Genomic DNA, 20301 nt, shown 5'->3' on the forward strand with positions numbered 1-20301 from the left:
CAGAGGGCCTTACCACTCCTACCTGCTGAGCAAGTCTTGATTAGAAATTTCCGCTGGAGGGCTCAAGGAAAGTTGACCCCTCGATGGATTCGGGAGCTATTGGTTGTTTTTGCAGCACTCTCCCCTGACAGCCCTGTATATAGAGTTTGGCCAGAGGGTCATGAGGAACCTGAAAGAACTTTTAATTGTAATAACCTGAGACCTTGCTTGTACCCCCCAGTAGAAACCCCCCCCCCCCCCCCACCGGAAGCAGAACAGCCACAGGACACGACAATGGTGAGGGGGTTCCTTCTAATGCTTCCTCTTAGGCCCCAGTGAATACCAGTTCGAGGACCTGCAGAGGGCCAACCAGTGGGACCAGCCACAGCCGACAGATCCACAACAGCCAGAGGATATGCAGGAAGCTGCAGTACAGCCAGAACCACAAGGTGAACAGGCAAGAAACAGTTTGCCTCGCAGGTCAACACTTACAAATCTGGGGGTTAAGCCCTACCAGGTACTGTGAGTAGAAGCCAGTTGTCGGAACGACAGTTCATGAAGTGAGTTACAAAAACCGCAAGCAAACACAAATGAAAGACCAAAACAAAGATGGAACACTGATGGAGTGTCACAAGGAGACGCTGCTCCTGCACACATCCGCTCGTCAAACTTTTGTTCTAAGTTGCAATTAATACTGTTTAGGAGCATGATTACCATGTTGTTTTTCACATTATATGTCATTGATCAAGAATGATCTTTAATCAGGGCTGGGCAGTGTATCAATAACATATCCTGAGACTAGACGCTTTATTGTCTCACATTTTGGATTGTTAGATAGACGTGAAGTGTCTAAAAGCTGCATCACAGTGAAGTGATATCATTTTCTGAACTCAGCAGTTTGTTCTACACGTTTTAATACTCGTCTTTACCCACTTAGACATTAAATCAACATTATTGATGATTATTTAACAAAAATCTCAATGTGATTACTGTTTTCTGATAACAACAGTCACCCCTACAACACTGTCACAATAATGTTGAGGTATTTAGTCAAAAATATTGTCATACTTGATTTTGTCTTTTGCAGGAGATTTAAAAAATGGCCACTTTTGTATCATGTGTTAGAAAATAGGATATTCGTCTAATATTAATCACATTTAATCAGAGCTTGTTCATTTAATAATCAGAAAGTTGGGAATTAGTTTTAAGATGTTATTTTTTAAAAGCTAAGTTTAAGAAACACTTTGCTAGTTTGAAAGAAAATGACCAAAAGCTTCTGTATTTACAATTTCTTACGGATATTATTGTTTTTAATAATTTCCCACAGCCTCAAAAAAACAAATTGCAATAATCTAATGCAAGAACTTTTTCTAAAGACGGTATTGAATTTAAAAATAATCCCTGACCAAAAATGTTGTTCACGTCATTATTGTGTAGCTTCTGTGTTTATGTTGATGCAGATCTTCAACCAAATACAGTATTTTCACAATGTATGTTGATATGTACCAACAGTTGATTGGAAGTGTTCAGGCCACACACCCTCTCAGGTCTGTTCAAACTCTTTGATGCAGTACAAATCTTTGACCACCAGAGGGCGGTATTACTCTGATATACAGAGAGAGTCAGCTGCAGTAAATCACACAGACTTTGTAGTAACTTCATGTTGTGTTGAAGTAAAAATGGAAGGTCATCTAATTTATTTTAATAAGGAGGCCTGAGATGCAAAAGGTCAGAATGAGACTCATGTAGTGAATCTATAAAACTCATCTCAGGCTTCACAGCCAACAGTCAATGATAACAAACAGAATTCCAAACACTTGAATGCAACTTTGATTTATTTAAAATAGTTTTCATGTGACGACACAAAAGTGAAGTCAGATTGAGAATCACATTATTTGATTCATGCAGTGAATGTACAGAAAGTTGTCCTGGAGGCAGCAGTGCTGAGATATATCAGCATTTTATAAAGATTCACAGTTCAGCCAATAACAACAGGGTTTGTGACAAATCAGTCACACAGCAGCCTGAACAACATCCTCACAGTGTGAAGAGAAGGGAGCCACTGAAGGTGCAGTGGTTACTACTGCTGTCATAGATAGTATGGCCTGATGGGAGATCCAGGTGAATTTCATCTCCTGCTGTCAGCTCCAACACCAGAGAGTTACTGAAACGAATCATATCGTACCTCTCAAAGTTGTACATGATCTGTTTGTTGTTCTTGTACACAGATACACCAACAGGACCAGAACCGCTACCATACACAGTGAACTGGAAATTGTAGACACCTTTGACTGGTGCTGTGAAGAAACCTACAGAGTGAGAGCAGAAAATGAAAAACAGGAACAACTGATGTATGTAAAATGTCCACATGTGAGCTGCAGTATGTTACCTGTAGATGGTCTGTAAGCATTGCCAATGTTGGTGAAGACCTTGCTGTATTTCAGTGTGATGTCTATGTTGTATGGTCCAAGAGTTCCTGCATTAGTCAGAGCTGCGTAGAAGGCCACCTTTGGTTTCTCTGATGACAGAAAGAAGAACATTTAATTTGATAATTCAACTTAATCAGACCAAGTAGGCAAAGTGTGTGTGTGTGTGTGTGTGTGTGTGGTGTGTGTGTGTGTGTGTGTGTGTGTGTGTGTGTGTGTGTGTGTGTGCGTGTGTGTGTGTGTGAGTAGATACAACCCTCACCTGCATTTTCTCTCTCCAGCTGGTCAATCCTGGACTCACTGCTGCTCAGTCTGGTCTGCAGGTCTGGAGTTAATGTAATGACAGTGAATCACAGAACAGACCAACACATTGTTTACAGTAACTTTAACTCTCATCCCTTCTGTTGAACCAGCGCTCACAAAGATGTGCAAAACTATCAGAAATATCCATCACAAGTTAAATCATAATGTGACTCTTACTGTCCAACGAGCCTTCATGTCTAAAATGTCAAAATAATGTTGACAAAAACAATCAATATATGACTGTATAAACTGAATAAGAAGGATCAATCATCATCGGACACCTGTGTGATTAAGGTTTGGTTTAGTTCACGCAACTTTAACTTCTTGATCATTTCTAGTGGTTGGGTTAGGGAAAAGGATGCCAGAGGCAGAGGGTGGTTAGCCAAAACCCATCAGTCTGGCACTGAAGCTGTTGTTAATACTGAGTTTTTGACAGACATGTGCAGACAAGTGTGCCACATTGGTATATTTATTTGCCTTTCTTACTCTACCGATGAACGTGTCTCTGAACATGAAAGGGAAAGCATGGGGGAGGAGGGGACAGGAACCAGTAAAGATCCAGTTACAGGTGCACTATTGGATCATGTTGTGGGGCTGTGAAGTAAAGTACCAGTGTTGAGTGATTTGCAATATTTCTAAAAACAGGCGATTAATATCAATTTTGTGTGACCATTACATTAATTCAACAATGAATTATTAATTTCTATCCTGGGGGAAAACATTGGAGAATTAGTGTAAAAGTTTGAAATATGAGTCACGTTGTAGTTTCCTGATTATAGTTTCCATCCTCCATATAAATTGTAATTGGTCTGGTCATCTCTTGATGTTTCCAATAGCGCCATCATCAGGTCGACACTTTGGCTAATGACTAATTAACTAAAATTGCATTCAGTGTAACACATGTTATTCTTAACAAAGTTTGCAATAATATCATAGACAATAACAAACCATGAAAGTTATGCAAGTTATGCATTCTCTTTTTCATAGTTGTGACTGGCAAAGGACAAAAATGCAGGAAAATATACGGCTCCTATACGGCAATGTTTGTCTTTACATTTTTTAATTCCCGTTGTTGGTCTCAGCTAAAAAGAAATAGTTTGGCCCATACGTCCAAAATTCTTATAACACAGTGTTTCCCCTAATTTTTTGTAGCAGTGGTGCCCTGAGTCACTAACCAGCAACACTAGGGGGGTCTGGGGGCACGCCACCCGGAGGAAATGTTTTAAAAATAACCCTTTATATGGTGACTACTGGTGAGAATTTTGAAAAAAATTCATTATCGGCATCAGAATCTAAGACATGAGACAAGATAGTGTAGAAGTTGACATTGGAAACAGAATCTGTTTCAGAAGTCAGTAGGTCACATGACATGGAAGCTATTGAGAAAAAAAAAATCATCATTTCTGCATATAGAGGAAGCACTAAAGTACAATAAAAAAGGGCTGTGTCTCATTCATTTAATGACGGTCCCTAAATCAGTCTCCAGTGATTCAGCGAGGCTCTGTGAAGTGAGCTGACCTCCTCAGTAAAGTCGCTGCTGGACCCGAGTGAATATCCGCCTAACATCCAACCTGAAATTAACTTCACCCCGATTCGATGAGCCTTTTGCAGCCTCTGAATAGGATGACGAGGATTTCAGTCACTCAACTTAAACGGTGACTTGTAGAAATTATAAAAATAGCAGTAATGACAGTAAAAATCGATTCCAAGACAATTTAGGGTGTAGTGCGTTCGCTGTGTGCAAGTTCGCCATTTGCCCCCGCGATATAAACCGACAAAAATCATGTCTGCAAAACTTTGCGGTGGCGTTGAAAATCCAGCAGTAGCAGGCACGTGCACACATAAGGCCGAAGGGGGGCTTGAGCCCCTGCCCTTTTTACCTCATATTAAAAATTGTCTGTTTTGTGTGTTTTTTTTTTTAATGAATAGGCAAATTCCTGTTGTGCATAGGGATGTGAAAAAAGGCGGTATTAAAAAAATGCCACGGTTATCTTAAAAGCCCCCCTGCTAAGAACCCGGTTCTAAACTCCAATGGGGTGCAATGTAAAGCTTTTATTTTGAAGACAAAGAGAGCGAGAGAGAGAGAGAGAGAGCGAACTCCACCACGCACACAGATGAGACGTGACAGTGGAGCAACCTAACTTCCTTGTGGGGGTTAACAAGTCACCTTCCACTTATTCAACGTGCTTAAATATGAGTCATATTTCAGAGGAGTGTCCATCTGTGCTTGTTAAGATAACTGCTTGTTAATGAGAGTTAAGAATAATCTGACGACTGTCTTTGTGGCTGTTTATCTGTAAACATTGCAGTTCCTATTAACAGTCACTGTTGTCATTTCTTGGTTTTGTCACATGTTTAGATGTGCAGCCTGTATTTCTAGTTTGCACTTGCCCTCCAATAGATAGCCAAATAATAAACCAGTGTTTTATTGCTCTTTAAGAATTGCAGCTGAATTGCATGTCTGCCAAACCTCAGTATTATGATAATGTGAATAAACTCATGTTGACAATAATTTGTTGACACAAAAGAAATGGCAATGGCATATCACTCACAGCTACACAAGATACACAGCTAAGTACTAGATTTATATAAGTACTTTGTTTATTATTTTTACATTAATTAATCTACACATTGTGTTATTAAGGCCTGAAAATCTTTTTGGCGTGTGCTGTGTGCATGCACATACTGCCCTTTTCTGATTTTGAGCCCCTGCCCCTCTATAATCATGTGCACGTCCCTGACATCAGATAACCTTCCGCGACGATTGCAGACTGTTTGGTGGAGCTCTGCTTCGAATGAAGTTCCGTCGTGACAAATAAATGGACCACTTGCCGAGTGACATTAAGACATGTATCAGAGGCACAAAATACGTTGACAGCGGTGGCCGGTCATTAAATTTACCAATACCCGTAACCCGACCCGTGCCTTACGGAACCCCCCGCCCCTAGATTTAGAAGAGCCTCATTTTCAGGTCGGGAAAGCCGAATTTCCGGATTTATCCGGAAGAATCACACTCCTGCTTTTTCTCGGTCACTTGTTTTGCTCTCGGTTGCCGTCAGTCTAGTTCCCAAAGATGTCAGTTCTGTGGCTTGGACGGAAAAACACAAGTTTGATTTATTTTTGTGAATGGTTGAATACATTTCTAACCAAGTTTAGAAAACACAAGCTATGTTTTAACATTGATTAAATGTAGTGTAATTATCTCATCCATACCACGTGGATTGTTACAGCTTTATTCTGGAGCTCACAATAAATTCATTGTGTACTGATGCACTTCATCACCTGCATTTTCTGTCTCCAGCTGGTCAATCCTGGAATCACTGCTGCTCAGTCTGGTCTGCAGGTCTGCAGTTAATGTAATGACAGTGAATCACAGAACAGAGCAGACATCAAAATATAACATTAAATAAAAGATAAAACTTTATAGATATGTGGGGGAAATTCTCAACCGACCAAGGAGTCTATAAAGTAATTACAAATAACTTCACCTTTATCAGCTGCAACAGAAGACTGATGCACATATAAATTCATCAGTAATGATGATTGAATAATAATGATTATATCATATTGACATGTGCCATTATTTTTTTGCTCTCAGTAGTCGTCAGTCAAAATAAAAAATAGAAAAAATACAAAAACAATCAAGATATATATCTGTTGTATTTGTCATTAAATGAAGTTGAATTATCCGTATCATATGGATGTTTAAAGCTTATTGAGCTCACAGTAAGTACATCATTACACTGACACACTTCAGTGGAACATGATCATCAGTGAACAGGAAAAGTAATCAGTCTGTACCTGAATTCTCTCTCTGCAGCAGCTCCACCACCATGTCTCTCAGTGCCCTCAGCTCCGTCCAAATGTCAGAGGTGGTTTGATCTGTGATCTGCTTGGTCGATTCCTCAGCTGCATCTTTTGGATCTGTGTTCTGGTTGATCTCAGCCACCTCACCGAGGCCTCCAGCCTCCCCCTGAGCCCCTGATCCACACAGACCGAGCAGCAACAACAGCAAACCAACAACAACCCTCATCGTCTCCACAAAGGTACAGTGGTAGAGTGGGTCTGTCTTATATCGTCTCCAAACTTCAGCTGGCTGAACGAATGGGAAAAACAACAAGTGTTTCTTGTTTGACAGTTTGATTCAAGGCCTCAGATTATTCAATATGTTCTCTGTGCTGGTGAGAAAATACAAGCTGCTACAGGCTGGAGGAACACTTTAACTGTGACACCCTCTCATGTAGTCACAACTGTGTCAACACTGTGTTTATTAATACACACACATGGACATGTCTTCACTGAGTCTCTCTTCTGAGCTCATTCTTTTACAAATGTTCTAAATCAATATGAAAATCATGCTTGGATTGAGCACTGTGATCGACCTGAGAGTGGGTCAGGGGTCAAAAAGTCAAGGTTCAGATCTTCATTCATTTTTATGCTGAATCGCACAAAATGCCAGTTTTCTACATGATGTTGCATCAATTCCTCCACTTCTTCTTACTTTTTATCATCAGTTTGTTTCCTTCAATGTTGTTTGTTGCTTTTATTGTCTTTAACTAGAAAATCTGAATCTTAAATCTTCGTGGTGAGTTATGAAATGCACAATTTTTATCAATGCAGATATTAATGCACAGTAAACACACAGTTTCTCATATTAAAAAAAAACATTCATATTTTCATCAGGAAGAATTTAATGCATATTGACAAGTTTGCATTTGTAGAAAACAGAGGTGGATTACGAGCAGGACAACAATAGATGTCACTTTCACTGCAACATATCTATGCATGTAACCTCAGGCATGAAAACGGGTCAGGGGTGAAAAAGGGGAGAAGGATACGACCCCTCTCTGGGGGTTCGGGGACATGCTCCCCTTGATGAAAATGTTTAATATTTCATATTTAAACATCAATCTGATGCATTTTTTAAGCAAAATCAAGCAGAATTACAAGACAGTGAATGTATCTATACATACATCTATCTATACATTGTCACATTATGCTATATAAGAAATGAGACTGACAACTTCTCTCATGACATGCGCAACAGCACAACTTTAATAGCGCAATCTGCCGCAAAGAGTGTGTTTTGACAAGACCAACATGGGTTTAGAAAAAGTTGCTGCCTCTCTGCGTGGAAGAAAGGTGCTGGCAACACGTGTTGATGCTGTGACCTGCACCTTCTTCCTGTGCACTTCTGTTTGACAGTGTGCCTGCAGTGCATGGCTGCCCTTGTTTGCATAGTTAATAGCTGTTTTTATACTGGGCAGCAAGCCGCCAATTCATCTGTCCTTTTTGTCGATGACATGCACTGATGTGCGACCCACAGCCGAGGAATTTTAAAACCAGAAAACAGCTGATCACAGCAGTCAGTCCGCACATGTTCGCAGTTCATTCTCTGGTATACCTCCATGTCCCTCTTCCTCCATCTGCTTCAGCTCACGCTCCAGCGAGGCTTTGTACTGCAGGTTGTCATGGTTCTGATGCAAAGAAGAAAACACGTTTACATTTACCAAACAAACTAGAGATCGACACAGAAGTCATATTTTATAGAGAGGATCACTTTTGGTCTTGTAGGTTCACCTGTTGTGCCACCAGTCCGGTGCCACAGGCCACATCCAACACGACAGCCGCCTCACGATCGCCGCTGAAATGTGTGGAGATGCTGTTTGCTGCCAGACTCGGTGCACGGTAGTCCAGAACAGCCACATCCTATTCAGATGAGTTTGAAGTAAAACCAGTGACTTTGAGCACAGATGCAGAAGGCAAACATGAACATCTATCTGAGCATATTCATTCATTTTGTATAAAAACATCACACTATGGAATATATACTGTAGAACTGCTGTGAGTGCAGTGACACTATATTTGGGCACTATATACACTATACAGGGGGGCCAGACTCAGAGTTATGGGGGCACTGGCCCCTGTTGGCCCCCCCTAGAACCGCAACTGTTATACAATACAAAGATACAGAGCCTCATGATGTTATATATTGAACTGTGTTATTTAAATTAAGGGGGCACTTTGTAGTTTGGAGAAGAAATTAATAGTCAGAATCTTAACAGTTATTATATTAATGATTTAATAATACAAACTCAGAAATATCTATTTTTTCTACACCTGAATACACACTGTTAGAAGCTAGAAAGTTGGCAGGGTCCGCCACATATAAACTAAGTAAAACAGAATGAATCTGTGTTGTCTTTTAAGGTCATTTTTTTTTATTTCATTTGTTTCGGCAGTACGGAGGTGCTAATGCATGCTTTTATTTCCTGTCTCTTAGATTATTGTAATGACCTGCTCTCTGGTCTTCCCAAAAAGAGTTCTCTAAATCTCCAGTTATTACAAAACTCAGCCGCAGGCGTGCTGACGAGGACCAGAGGGCGGGAGCACATTACACCAGTTTTAGAGTCACTGCATTGGCTCCCCGTCCGCTTCAGGATCGATTTTAAGGTTCTTTTACTGGTTTTTAAATGTCTTAACGGCCTTGCGCCCTCCTACTTATCTGAGCTGCTTTTACCATATCAACCCTCGCGGACCCTGAGGTCCTCCGGCTCTGGCCTTTTATCCATACCAAAACCAAGAACTAGAACCCACGGTGAGGCGGCATTTAGCCACTATGGCCCCCACCTGTGGAACAGCCTGCTGGAGAACCTCAGGTCTGCAGAGACTGTTGATATTTTTAAGGGAAGGTTAAAGACACACCTTTTTAATCAGGCTTTTAACTAATATTTTAAATTCTTATTCCGTTCTCATGTGGTTCTATCGTATTTTATGTTGTTGCTTCTATCTTGTTTTTTAAAACAATTTTAATCTTAAATAATTTCATTTTTATTTATCTTCGGTACAATTTTATTTTATCTACTATCTTACATATTTCTATCCTTTTAACTGTTTACTCCATTTACTTATCTTTTGTCAGGGTTTTTATCCTATCTTATGTTTTTAGTTTTTAAGGTTTAACTCCAGAGTTTCCTCAGGGGGGTCCTCCACACTGGGAGCTGTGTCTGGGCTGCTGCTGGGGTGCTGTCCCTGGGTCCCTTCGGCCCGGCCAGCTGTTGTCTGTCAGGGTCGGGGGGCTGGGCACTGGTGCCCCCGTGGCACAGCCTGTGACTCCTCCCAGTGTGGACGGCCCCAAAGGCGGCGCCTCCTCAATCCTCACAGGTGTGTGTGTGTGTGTGTGTATGTAGTATGGAGGGTGGGAGGGAGGGGCTTTCTTTATTATTGTTATATCTTTCTTGTGTAAAGCACTTTGTGCTGCACGGCCGTGTATGAAAAGTGCTCTATAAATAAATTTGTTGTTAATAATGATAAAAGCAAGAAATGAAGGGTAATCAAGTGTGAAAGAGTTGCTGAAACATACTACTGGACACCAGCTGATTGAAATGTGCATCTACTGATTAAAGCTGCTGTAGTGTGATGATGTGAAGAGTGAAAATGTAAACACAGATATAAGAACAAAATCATATAACCAGATATACAACACTGCTATTGTTCTTTAAAATGCAGATATGATGGGATATATCAAGAAGGGACTGAGTTATCAAAGAGTTTCTAAGAGTCAGAGATACAGATAGAGGAAAAGCACCTGATTAAAAAAACAAAGTGAGGTGAGGAGCAACTGGTCTATGTGCAGTTCTGCACGTGGGCCAAAGCTTCACGCAGGTGCAGAAGGAAGAACGAGAGTTTTCCATAGAAAAATAGCAGAGTCAGCAGAAATAAAGAAGCGTAGTGATTGGTTGAGGCATGAAGCCTGTGACACCCTCTCATGTAGTCACAACTGTGTCAACACTGTGTTTATTAATACACACACACAGACAAACACTCACAGACACACACTGATCCTGATGCTGCATGTGTGGCCGACTCAACTCAGTGAGTAAAAAGACAAAAGTATTTAAAAAACGTATCCACATCTTTGTTCTTATACAGTGTGAATATTTCCCATGAGCCTCTACACCACAACATCTGCCATCAAAAACTTCATCACAAAATGCAGACTGTCATATACTTTTCATGCAGTTGTAGCAAACAACTAATCTATAAAAAAGTGTTTTTCACTCTTAATCTCCATTATAGATTAAATAAACATAACAGCATTATTATTCAGTGCAGTGTTCAACTGTTGTTGCTCAGTCTGTTACGTGTAATGATATTTGTGGGTTTTTGTACGTGCAGCTGTGCACGGAGTCGAAGATACTGGAGTCATTTACGCCGAGCTTCGCGCAGGTGCAGAAGGAAGAACGGGGATTTTCCAGAGAAAAATAGCAGTGTCAGCAGAAATAAAGAAGAGTAGGGATTGGTTGAGGCCATGAAACCTGATAAGACACTCCCAGTTTTTTTGGGTTTAAAAGAGGACACTCAATGCTTTGAACCTCGGGTCAGTTTGTTTTTTCACAGATTTTGTCTGTGTATGATCTCGTGCTTTGTTTGCCGGCAAATAAAGTTCTACTGCACTCAGCCTTGAAGACTCCTGCTGACTTTTTTAATCTTCGAAATCTTTTGGACCAACCGAGAAAAGTGTAGTCGATTTACGACACTAACCAGCTAGTCCTGACCTGTCTGGCATTAAAACTTATTTGTGTTAACACCAACACTTCCCCGGTGCTCTCAGCTCCACTCACCACTAGCTCCATGGCTAGCTAATAGGTAGCGTCAGCAACAGTTGGCAGCAGTTAGCGGTGACTCTGGTGATATACTGCCCCCTATATGTTGCGAGTCGGAATTAAACTCCTTACTTCGGGGTTGCTTTCACCTGCATCTGCTCATTTGTCAGCAGGATTACATAAAAACTATGGAGGTGATCTCCATTAAAACTCAGAGGGACGATGGGTCTCAGCCCAGAATAGACCCCACTAACTCTTCCAGCTGAAGGGATGGACCCCACGTTCTGAAATAGGGTGCTTTTTATATTTTTTCCTTAATTTCTCACAGAATAATTCATTGGTCTTGATGAAAAGAAATCAGGCGTATTTATGTCGCTGCAATCTGTGAGTAACTGCTGGGCCTTGACGGGGGTCAGCGCTCCACAGAGTGCAATTCTAGTTGTGTATGATATACTGTAACTCCAAATGTCTGCACAATCATCAGAAAACACAGAAACACTGTTGTATGATCACTGTTGTATTGAAATGATATACACAAAAATAATCTGGGGCTCCAAATCACTGACAAAACTTTTGTTGTGCAGGAGAATCTTCTGTCACTTCAAAATAAACCTAATTGTTATTAACACAGGACTTGAATTTGGCAGGAAAATCCCATTATAGAATCATCAAAACAGACATTACATTACAATACAGTCCTCCTCAATGACAGACCTCAAGAAAATGTGTGCGGTGATGTTATTCAAGGCATTACAGCACAAATAAATAAGGTTAAAGATGCAAACTGAAGCACTTAAGCAATGGTGAAAAAAAAGGACATTTCTAGTTGGACATTTGACAATAAAATTAACATAAAAACAAGGTCAGCCTCACTTATTTGTAACCTAATCATGAGGGCAATCACAAACTAATATTTATCACTTTTAGGTCCATAATGGAGTCTAATAGGCCGTTCCAAATAAACAAACATGAAGAATCTCTGGCTGTACATTTGGCATCCAGCCTCTCCCTTTTTTAAGGTTGTAATGAGCACCCACTGCCAGCAAAACCTATTGGATTTACCTACGTTTAATGAAAATAGCCTGATCAAAACAAAAGTCACCATTACTGGATTCCATACTGTGTATCTCAGGGGGAAAACAATGAGATTCTTCCTGCAGTGATTGTCTCCGACACTAACCCTGAGAAGAACATGAGAGGAACAAAAAGAAAATGGAAAAGCCGTAAATCTGCCGTTCTGCGAATCAGAATCAAATTTTAAAGTTCCCCTAACGCTGACACACACGAGGACATGATACCAAATAAAACCTCAGTAACTCAAATCATAAAAAGTACAAAATAAAGTTCAAGGCACATCGACAGTCTAGAGTGCAAAATATAAAAACTTGAAATGACAGAGCTGAAGCCTGTAGCTGTATACTACACTTCTATTAACCATCACTTTGAGGCACTAGAAACTATAAAAAGGCACCTGTGTGATGTTTTCAGAAAAGGCAGTTCATGAAGTGAGTTACAAAAACTGCAATCAAACACAAATGAAAGACCAAAACAAAGATGGAACACTGATGGAGTGTCACAAGGAGACGCTGCTCCTGCACACGTCCGCTCATCAAACTTTTGTTCTAAGTTGCAATTAACACGTTTAGGAGCAAGATCACCATGTTGTTCTTCACATTATATGTCACTGATCAAGAATGATCTTTAATCAGGGCTGGGCAATGTTTCGATAACATCCTCACATGTTAAGAAATAGGATATTAGTCTAAGTCCATATTGCCCAGCCCCAATAGTGAGTGTATTTATTAGTCACATTTAATAAGAGCTTGTTCATTTAATAACAAGTTAGGAATTTATTTTGATCTATTATTTTTTAATTGAAGCTTAATTGGCAAAGTTTCAGGAGCAGGACCACACCTCAACAGCGCCAACTTCAGCATTTCTATAAATAACCACCTGACGCTCTCATCTGCTTCGCTCTCGTATTCTGCACCCCTCCCCCCACCCCATTTCTCTCTGTCTGTTTCTTCTTTCTCTCCTCTCCTTCGTAGGTCCATGAGGGGGTCCGTCGCTGCCCGGGAGCGGCGGCGGATTCTCTACAAGAATCCCCACAACGCACTCGAAGAACACAAAAGAACCAAGATCTTCGACACTTCGTTTTCCTTTGTCACTAATAAATCCTTAAACGCATCTCGTTGATGGTGTGGTCCTTGCTAGTGAAAAGCTAAGTTTGAGAAACACTTTGCTCGTTTGAAAGAAAATGACCAAAAGCTTCCATATTTACAATTTGTTAAAGATATTACTGTTATTTCATAATTTAAAAAACCCAATTCTGTCAATACTCTAATGCAAGAAATGTTTCTAAAGCCGGTATTGAATTTAAAATTAATCCCTGACCAAAAATGTTGTTAAGGGCATTATTGTGTAACTTATTATTAAGGTGAGATTCTACATCTGATCATCTTACAGATAAATGTCCCCCAAAGCCACAAAAACAAAAACCGCACATCATGAACTCGTTCATACATCCATCTTCAGCACCATTTCCTGAATCAGTGTCACACATATTAATGTGTTCATTACATATAAAAGATTAGAATTCTTGTATTTGTGGTTGTTTTGACATAAACTCTCATTTTGACTCAACACTGGGTTATCTGATTAAACTCAGTGAGTGAGTTCAACATTTTCTTCACTCTGTCTCACTTGTATCTCATTATCTCTGATGTATCAGGCTTATACATTAATATAGATACTGTCCTCTGTTTGAACACTGTGATTGTTTTTACATCGCAATAATGATTTTGTTTTTGTCTCATACATTATTTAAAGCCCAGAGAAAGTTGATATCTGTTCTCTGGAGCCCTCTGGTGGTTCCCTGAATACTTCAACTCAGTTTGGACGATACAAAGATCCTTCAGATTGCTGAACTGTGGTCAGGGGTCAAAGGTCAGGGGTCAGATATTCATACATTCAACTTTGAGTGACTCAGGGTTTTGATTTTCGATTGCTAATTCTACTTTACTTTTAGTAGTTTTATTTTGTTTTGCCTACTTTTGACATTATTATTTAGAATTCTTGTATTTGTGGCTGTTTTGACATAAACTCTCATAAGCGTTGAACACATTGTGCACTTGCATCACTCAGTCACTAGAACTAACTTCCACTGTGTTTATTTTGATACAGATCTTCAACCAAATACAGTATTTTCACAATGTATGTTGATATGTACCAACAGTTGATTGGAAGTGTTCAGGCCACACACCCTCTCAGGTCTGTTCAAACTCTTTGATGCAGTACAATCTTTCACCACCAGAGGGCGGTATTACTCTGATATACAGAGAGAGTCAGCTGCAGTAAATCACACAGACTTTGTAGTAACTTCATGTTGTGTTGAAGTAAAAATGGAGGGTCATCTAATTTATTTTAATAAGGAGGCCTGAGATGCAAAAGGTCAGAATGAGACTCATGTAGTGAATCTATAAAACTCATCTCAGGCTTCACAGCCAACAGTCAATGATAACAAACAGAATCCAAACACTTGAATGCAACTTTGATTTATTTATAGTTGTTTTCATGTGACGACACAAAAGTGAAGTCAGATTGAGAATCACATTATTTGATTCATGCAGTGAATGCACAGAAAGTTGTCCTGGAGGCAGCAGTGCTGAGATATATCAGCATTTTATAAAGATTCACAGTTCAGCCAATAACAACAGGGTTTGTGACAAATCAGTCACACAGCAGCCTGAACAACATCCTCACAGTGTGAAGAGAAGGGAGCCACTGAAGGTACTGTAATTATTACTGTTGTCATAGATAGAACAGCTTGTTGGGAGAACCAGGTGAATTTCATCTCCTGCTGTCAGCTCCAACACCAGAGAGTTAGTGAAATACTGATGAACCCAGTCTTCGTTGTTCTTCTCCACATTATACATAATCCTTTGGTTGTTCTTGTACACATGTACAGCTATATAACCAGCCTTGAACCAAACACAGTGAACTGGAGATAGTAGACACCTTTGACTGGTGCTGTGAAGAAACCTACAGAGTGAGAGCAGAAAATGAAAAACAGGAACAACTGATGTATGTAAAATGTCCACATGTGAGCTGCAGTATGTTACCTGTAGATGGATTGTAAGCATTGCCAATGTTGGTGAAGACCCTGCTGTATTTCAGTGTGATGTCTGTGTTGTATGGTCCAAGATGTCCTGCATTAGTCAGAGCTGTGTAGAAGGCCACCTTTGGTTTCTCTGATGACACAAAAACAACGTCTGTAAATAAGTAATGTGTGTGTGTGTGTGTGTGTGTGTGTGTGTGTGTGTGTGTGTGTGTGTGTGTGTGTGTGTGTGTGAGTAGATACAACCCTCACCTGCATTTTCTGTCTCCAGCTGGTCAATCCTGGACTCACTGCTGCTCAGTCTGGTCTGCAGGTCTGGAGTTAATGTAATGACAGTTAATCACAGAACAGACAAACACATTGTTTACAGTAACTTTAATTCTCATCACTTCTGTTGATCCAGCGCTCACAAAGATGTTCAAAACTATTGTAAATGTCCATCACAAGGTTAAATCACGATGTGACTCTTAATGTCAAAAGTGCAGACAAGTGTGTTACATTGGTATATTTATTTGCCTTTCTTACTCTACAGATGAACGTGTCTCTGAACATGATGACTTGAGTGATTTGCAATATTTCTAAAAACAGGCAATTAAGACCAAGTATGTGTCATGTGAATATTAAATTCATTCAACAATGAATTATTTCTTTCTATCCACACAGAGACTTGGAGGAAAACACTGGAAAATGAGCCCGACACGTTGTAGTTGCCTGATTATAGTTTCCATCGTCCATATAAATTGTAATCAGTCTGATCATCTCTTGATGTTTCCAATAGCGCCATCATCAGGTCGACACTTTGGCTGATGACTAATTACCTAAATACTTTCAATACGTTTTTAGCTTTCTTATCAAAGAGATTGGGACTAAAATTGCATTCAGTGAGACACATGTAATTCTTAACAAAGTTTGCAATAATATCACAGACAATAACAAACCATGTAAGTTATAAAACCTTCATGTTTGTCAGTCACAGACCTGCATTCTCTTTTTCTAGGTCACTTGTTTTGCTCTCGGTTGCCGTCAGTCTAGTTCCCAAAGATGTCAGTTCTGTGGCTTGGACTGAAAAACATGAGATTGATGTATTTTTGAGAATGGTTGAATATATTTCTCACAAGTTTAAAATACACAAACTATGTTTTATTATTGATTAAATGTAGCATACTTATCTCATCCACACCACGTGGATTGTTACAGTTTTATTCTGGAGCTCACAATAAATTCATCGTTTCGCTTCATCACCTGCATTTTCTGTCTCCAGCTGGTCAATCCTGGACTCACTGCTGCTCAGTCTGGTCTGCAGGTCTGGAGTTAATGTAATGACAGTGAATCACAGAGAATGTTTAGTGATGCTGATACTGATGAAGGAAACTGGTTTCAAGGAAGGAGATTGTGTTCAGAGCACTGGGGTGTCAGGTGTGACTGTGTGGCAATGAAAAACTGGCAACACGGCTCACAGGTCAGGTAGGAGGGATGAACAGAACTTTGCTGTGGACCTGAATGAGGTTTGGACCGGTCCTGGAAATACTGTTGTTGTCAACCCTCACCTGCATTTTCTCTCTCCAGCTGGTCAATCCTGGACTCACTGCTGCTCAGTCTGGTCTGCAGGTCTGGAGTTAATGTAATGACAGTGAATCACAGAACAGATCAGACATCAAAATATAACTGCATGTACAACAATCATGTAAAGTGACTTGACTCTCGTCTTTTCTGCTCAACTCATCATACCAAATTTAAAATAACAGCTAGAAGCCATTATTCATACAGTTGAACAGTTTAATTTTGTTAATTCAAAATGACTTAAATCGATCAAATACAATTAAAATGGAATTTAAACAAATACAATTAATTTCCAGTAATCACACATCAATTAACTAATTTAGCCCAAATGATTTAAATTGAATCAACTAACACAATTAGTTAATTGACTCAAATAAACTCAAATAAATCAAATTATCTCAAACCTATTATGTGTCTTCTATGATATTGATTGAATGTAAATAATGACATTTATATTTTATATAATTTATAATTAAATTGTATATAGTATATATCTATTAAAACTTTATAGATATGTGGGGGAAATTCTGAACTGACCAAGCAGTCTATAAAGTGATTAAAAATAACTCCACTTACATCAGCTGCAACAGAAGACTGATGCACATGTAAATGAATCGATGATGATGATCGAATAGTGTAATATATATTATATTGACATGTGACATTCTTCATTAAAATCATTGTGTCATATCATGTTTGTCAGTCACAGTCCTGCATTCTCTTTTTCTAGGTCACTTGTTTTGCTCTCGGTTGTCGTCAGTCTAGTTCCCAAAGATGTCAGTTCTGTGGCTTGGCCTGAAAAACAAAGGAAGTTTTTAAATTACAAAAAAAAATTAAAAACAGATCACCGTTTTATTTGTCATTAAATTAAGTAGAATTTTCCGTATCATATCAATGTTGAAAGCTTTTTCTTGAGCTCACAGTAAGTACATCAATACACTGACACACTTCAGTGGAACATGATCATCACTGAACCGGAAAAGTAATCAGTCTGTACCTGAATTCTCTCTCTGCAGCAGCTTCACGTGAACATTAAGTTCACCACCATGTCTCTCAGTGCCCTCAGCTCCGTCCAGATGTCAGAGGTGGTTTGCTCTGTGGTCTGCTCAGTCGATTCCTCAGCTGCATGTTTTGGATCTGTGTTCTGGTTGATCTCAGCCACCTCACCGAGGCCTCCAGCCTCCCCCTGAGCCCCTGATCCACACAGACCGAGCAGCAACAACAGCAAACCAACAACAACCCTCATCGTCTCCACAAAGGTACAGTGGTAGAGTGGGTCTGTCTTATATCGTCTCCAAACTTCAGCTGGCTGAACGAATGGGAAAAACAACAAGTGTTTCTTGTTTGACAGTTTGATTCAAGGCCTCAGATTATTCAATATGTTCTCTGTGCTGGTGAGAAAATACAAGCTGCTACAGGCTGGAGGAACACTTTAACTGTGACACCCTCTCATGTAGTCACAACTGTGTCAACACTGTGTTTATTAATACACACTCATAGACAAACACTCACAGAAACACACTGATCCTGATGCTGCTTGTGTGGCTGACTCAACTCAGTGAGTGAGTAAAAATTTCACAAAGTCACCAGGAGAAACCTTTTTGTTGTGGTTTGCACCATATGAATTTATTCTTAATTGTGTGTGTGTGTGTGTGTGTGTGTGTGTGTGTGTGTGTGTGTGTTTTGAATTGTCTCTCTCTCCTGTGAGGCTGAAGGACCTCCCCCTGGAGCAACCTGGCACACCTGCAAGTACTAATCACCCTCCCAAACAGATAAAAAGGAGGAACGGAGGCAGGACGGGGGCTGGAGGAATCCAACGGACACAGCAGAGAAGAAACAAGAGCAGCAAAGGACGCGCTGACTGAACTCCACCTGGTTCCCCCTTTACCTGCAATCAGGGAGAAGTAAAGTCTGGCTGGACAGCTTTTGGACCACTGACTAAGACTCTTTAAAGGAACGTGCCACTTCATCACCCCCAATCTTTTCTTTGGACTGTCTGTTTTTACCACATCTGCCTGTGTTAATAAACTGCCTCATTGAACTTCTGACTACTTGTTTAACCAGAGCGTAAAGAAACCTGTGACACTTTTTGGTGTTGTCGGCAGGATCTCTGGGTTAACAAGTGTGCAGTCATAAGTATTGAAAACCAGGCAGTGGCAGCACCTGGACCAGTGGCTTTAATTCAATCTGGCCATGGGTTATGGGTGTACCTTGGGCCCCAAGGTTTAATGGTAAGAGTGATGTCTTAAATATGGGGATTGGGCCAATCAAATGAAAACCCTTCTTAGGGCTCAGAGGCTCACAGAGGAGCAAACAATTGATTTTATTCTCAGTGCTGTAGAAGACGATGCTAAAAGGGAAATCCAACTGCTTGATGAACAAAATAGGAACACAGCAGATAAAATATTTGATTTCTTGAACAGACTGTATGCGGGGACCTCGGTCTGCTGCTGACCTTCGTATGTAATGTTCAATATAAGGCAGGCAGCCGGGAAGGTACTGAGTGATTTTAGCCTTCATATCCTGGAAGCTTTTCAGCAATGGAGGGGAGGCAGAAACCAGATGGGACGCCCGCCAGGAGACTACTCTAGGGACCAACGATTGTCAGTCTACAAGCGGGGCTGCGCTAAAAAAGGAACTACAAAGGCAGTAGAGGCCGACCCCCTTACATGACTTGTTCTGAGCTGTTTGAGGAAGCTAAGGAGTTGGAGAAAGAAATGTTGGGGGTGATGACTGTGAACGCCAGTCCAAACAAGTCATGACAGTGCCCCAATCAGATGACTCCACTCAGTGGGAAGACCAGAGAGCAGAACTGGTAAAGCTGGTCACAGAGCTGGGAAATTTGAAGGAGGAACTGAGGAGCAGTAAGCAAGCTTCTGTTCAACAAGGAAGAGTCTTTGAACAGCCACGCCCTCGACGCCCAATGGCATGCCCTTGTTGGGATGAACAAGGGCGCCCAATTTGCTTGCGTTGTGGACAACCAGGGCACTTCTGCTGGGACTGCCCTCAGCGCCAGCAGACCCAGCTGCCTTTAAATCCTCAGGTCCAGCCACTGTAGGGCGAGTGGATGCACTTAACCCACTTGGACAGAGTGTTTCAGAAGCTCTATGAACATGGACTGAAATTGCAGCCTAAGAAATGCACCCTGTTCACCCTGGGCCATCGGGTCAGTCAGGGGGTCTCCAAATCCAGACAGGGTTAAGGCAGTGCAAGACTGGCCACCCCCTTCCACTGGAAGACAGGTGCGCTATTTTCTTGGGTTTGCAGGTTATTATAGAAGGTTTATCCTCTCTTTTGCAAAAAAATCGCC

General features: G+C 40.5%; 2 protein-coding genes and 1 long non-coding RNA gene across 5 annotated transcripts in view; all 3 read right to left on the reverse strand.

Moving 5' to 3' along the window:
* The window catches only part of LOC115594007 (complement C1q-like protein 2), a 113563-nt gene that overhangs the window by 30072 nt on the left and 63190 nt on the right, over positions 1–20301 (reverse strand). The window lies entirely within an intron of this gene.
* Positions 1800–6756, reverse strand: LOC115594012 (complement C1q-like protein 2). Of its 2 annotated transcripts, XM_030437773.1 has the most exons (5): positions 6510–6756; positions 5991–6053; positions 2668–2730; positions 2369–2497; positions 1800–2288 (listed from the first exon to the last, which is right to left on the reverse strand). In XM_030437773.1, exons 1-5 carry the CDS (start codon positions 6739–6741, stop codon positions 2017–2019), a joined length of 759 nt encoding a protein of 252 aa, XP_030293633.1. In that variant the 5' UTR covers positions 6742–6756; the 3' UTR covers positions 1800–2016. The 2 variants fall into 2 exon arrangements, with proteins under 2 accessions (XP_030293633.1, XP_030293634.1); XM_030437774.1 differs by lacking the exon at positions 2668–2730.
* LOC115594021 (uncharacterized) lies at positions 14979–15696 on the reverse strand. The gene is made up of 3 exons (XR_003986401.1): positions 15684–15696; positions 15436–15564; positions 14979–15355 (listed from the first exon to the last, which is right to left on the reverse strand). It is a non-coding gene; the product is annotated as an uncharacterized LOC115594021 (long non-coding RNA).

This window comes from Sparus aurata, chromosome 13 (genome assembly GCF_900880675.1).
Source record: "Sparus aurata chromosome 13, fSpaAur1.1, whole genome shotgun sequence".
Lineage (NCBI taxonomy): Eukaryota > Metazoa > Chordata > Actinopteri > Spariformes > Sparidae > Sparus > Sparus aurata.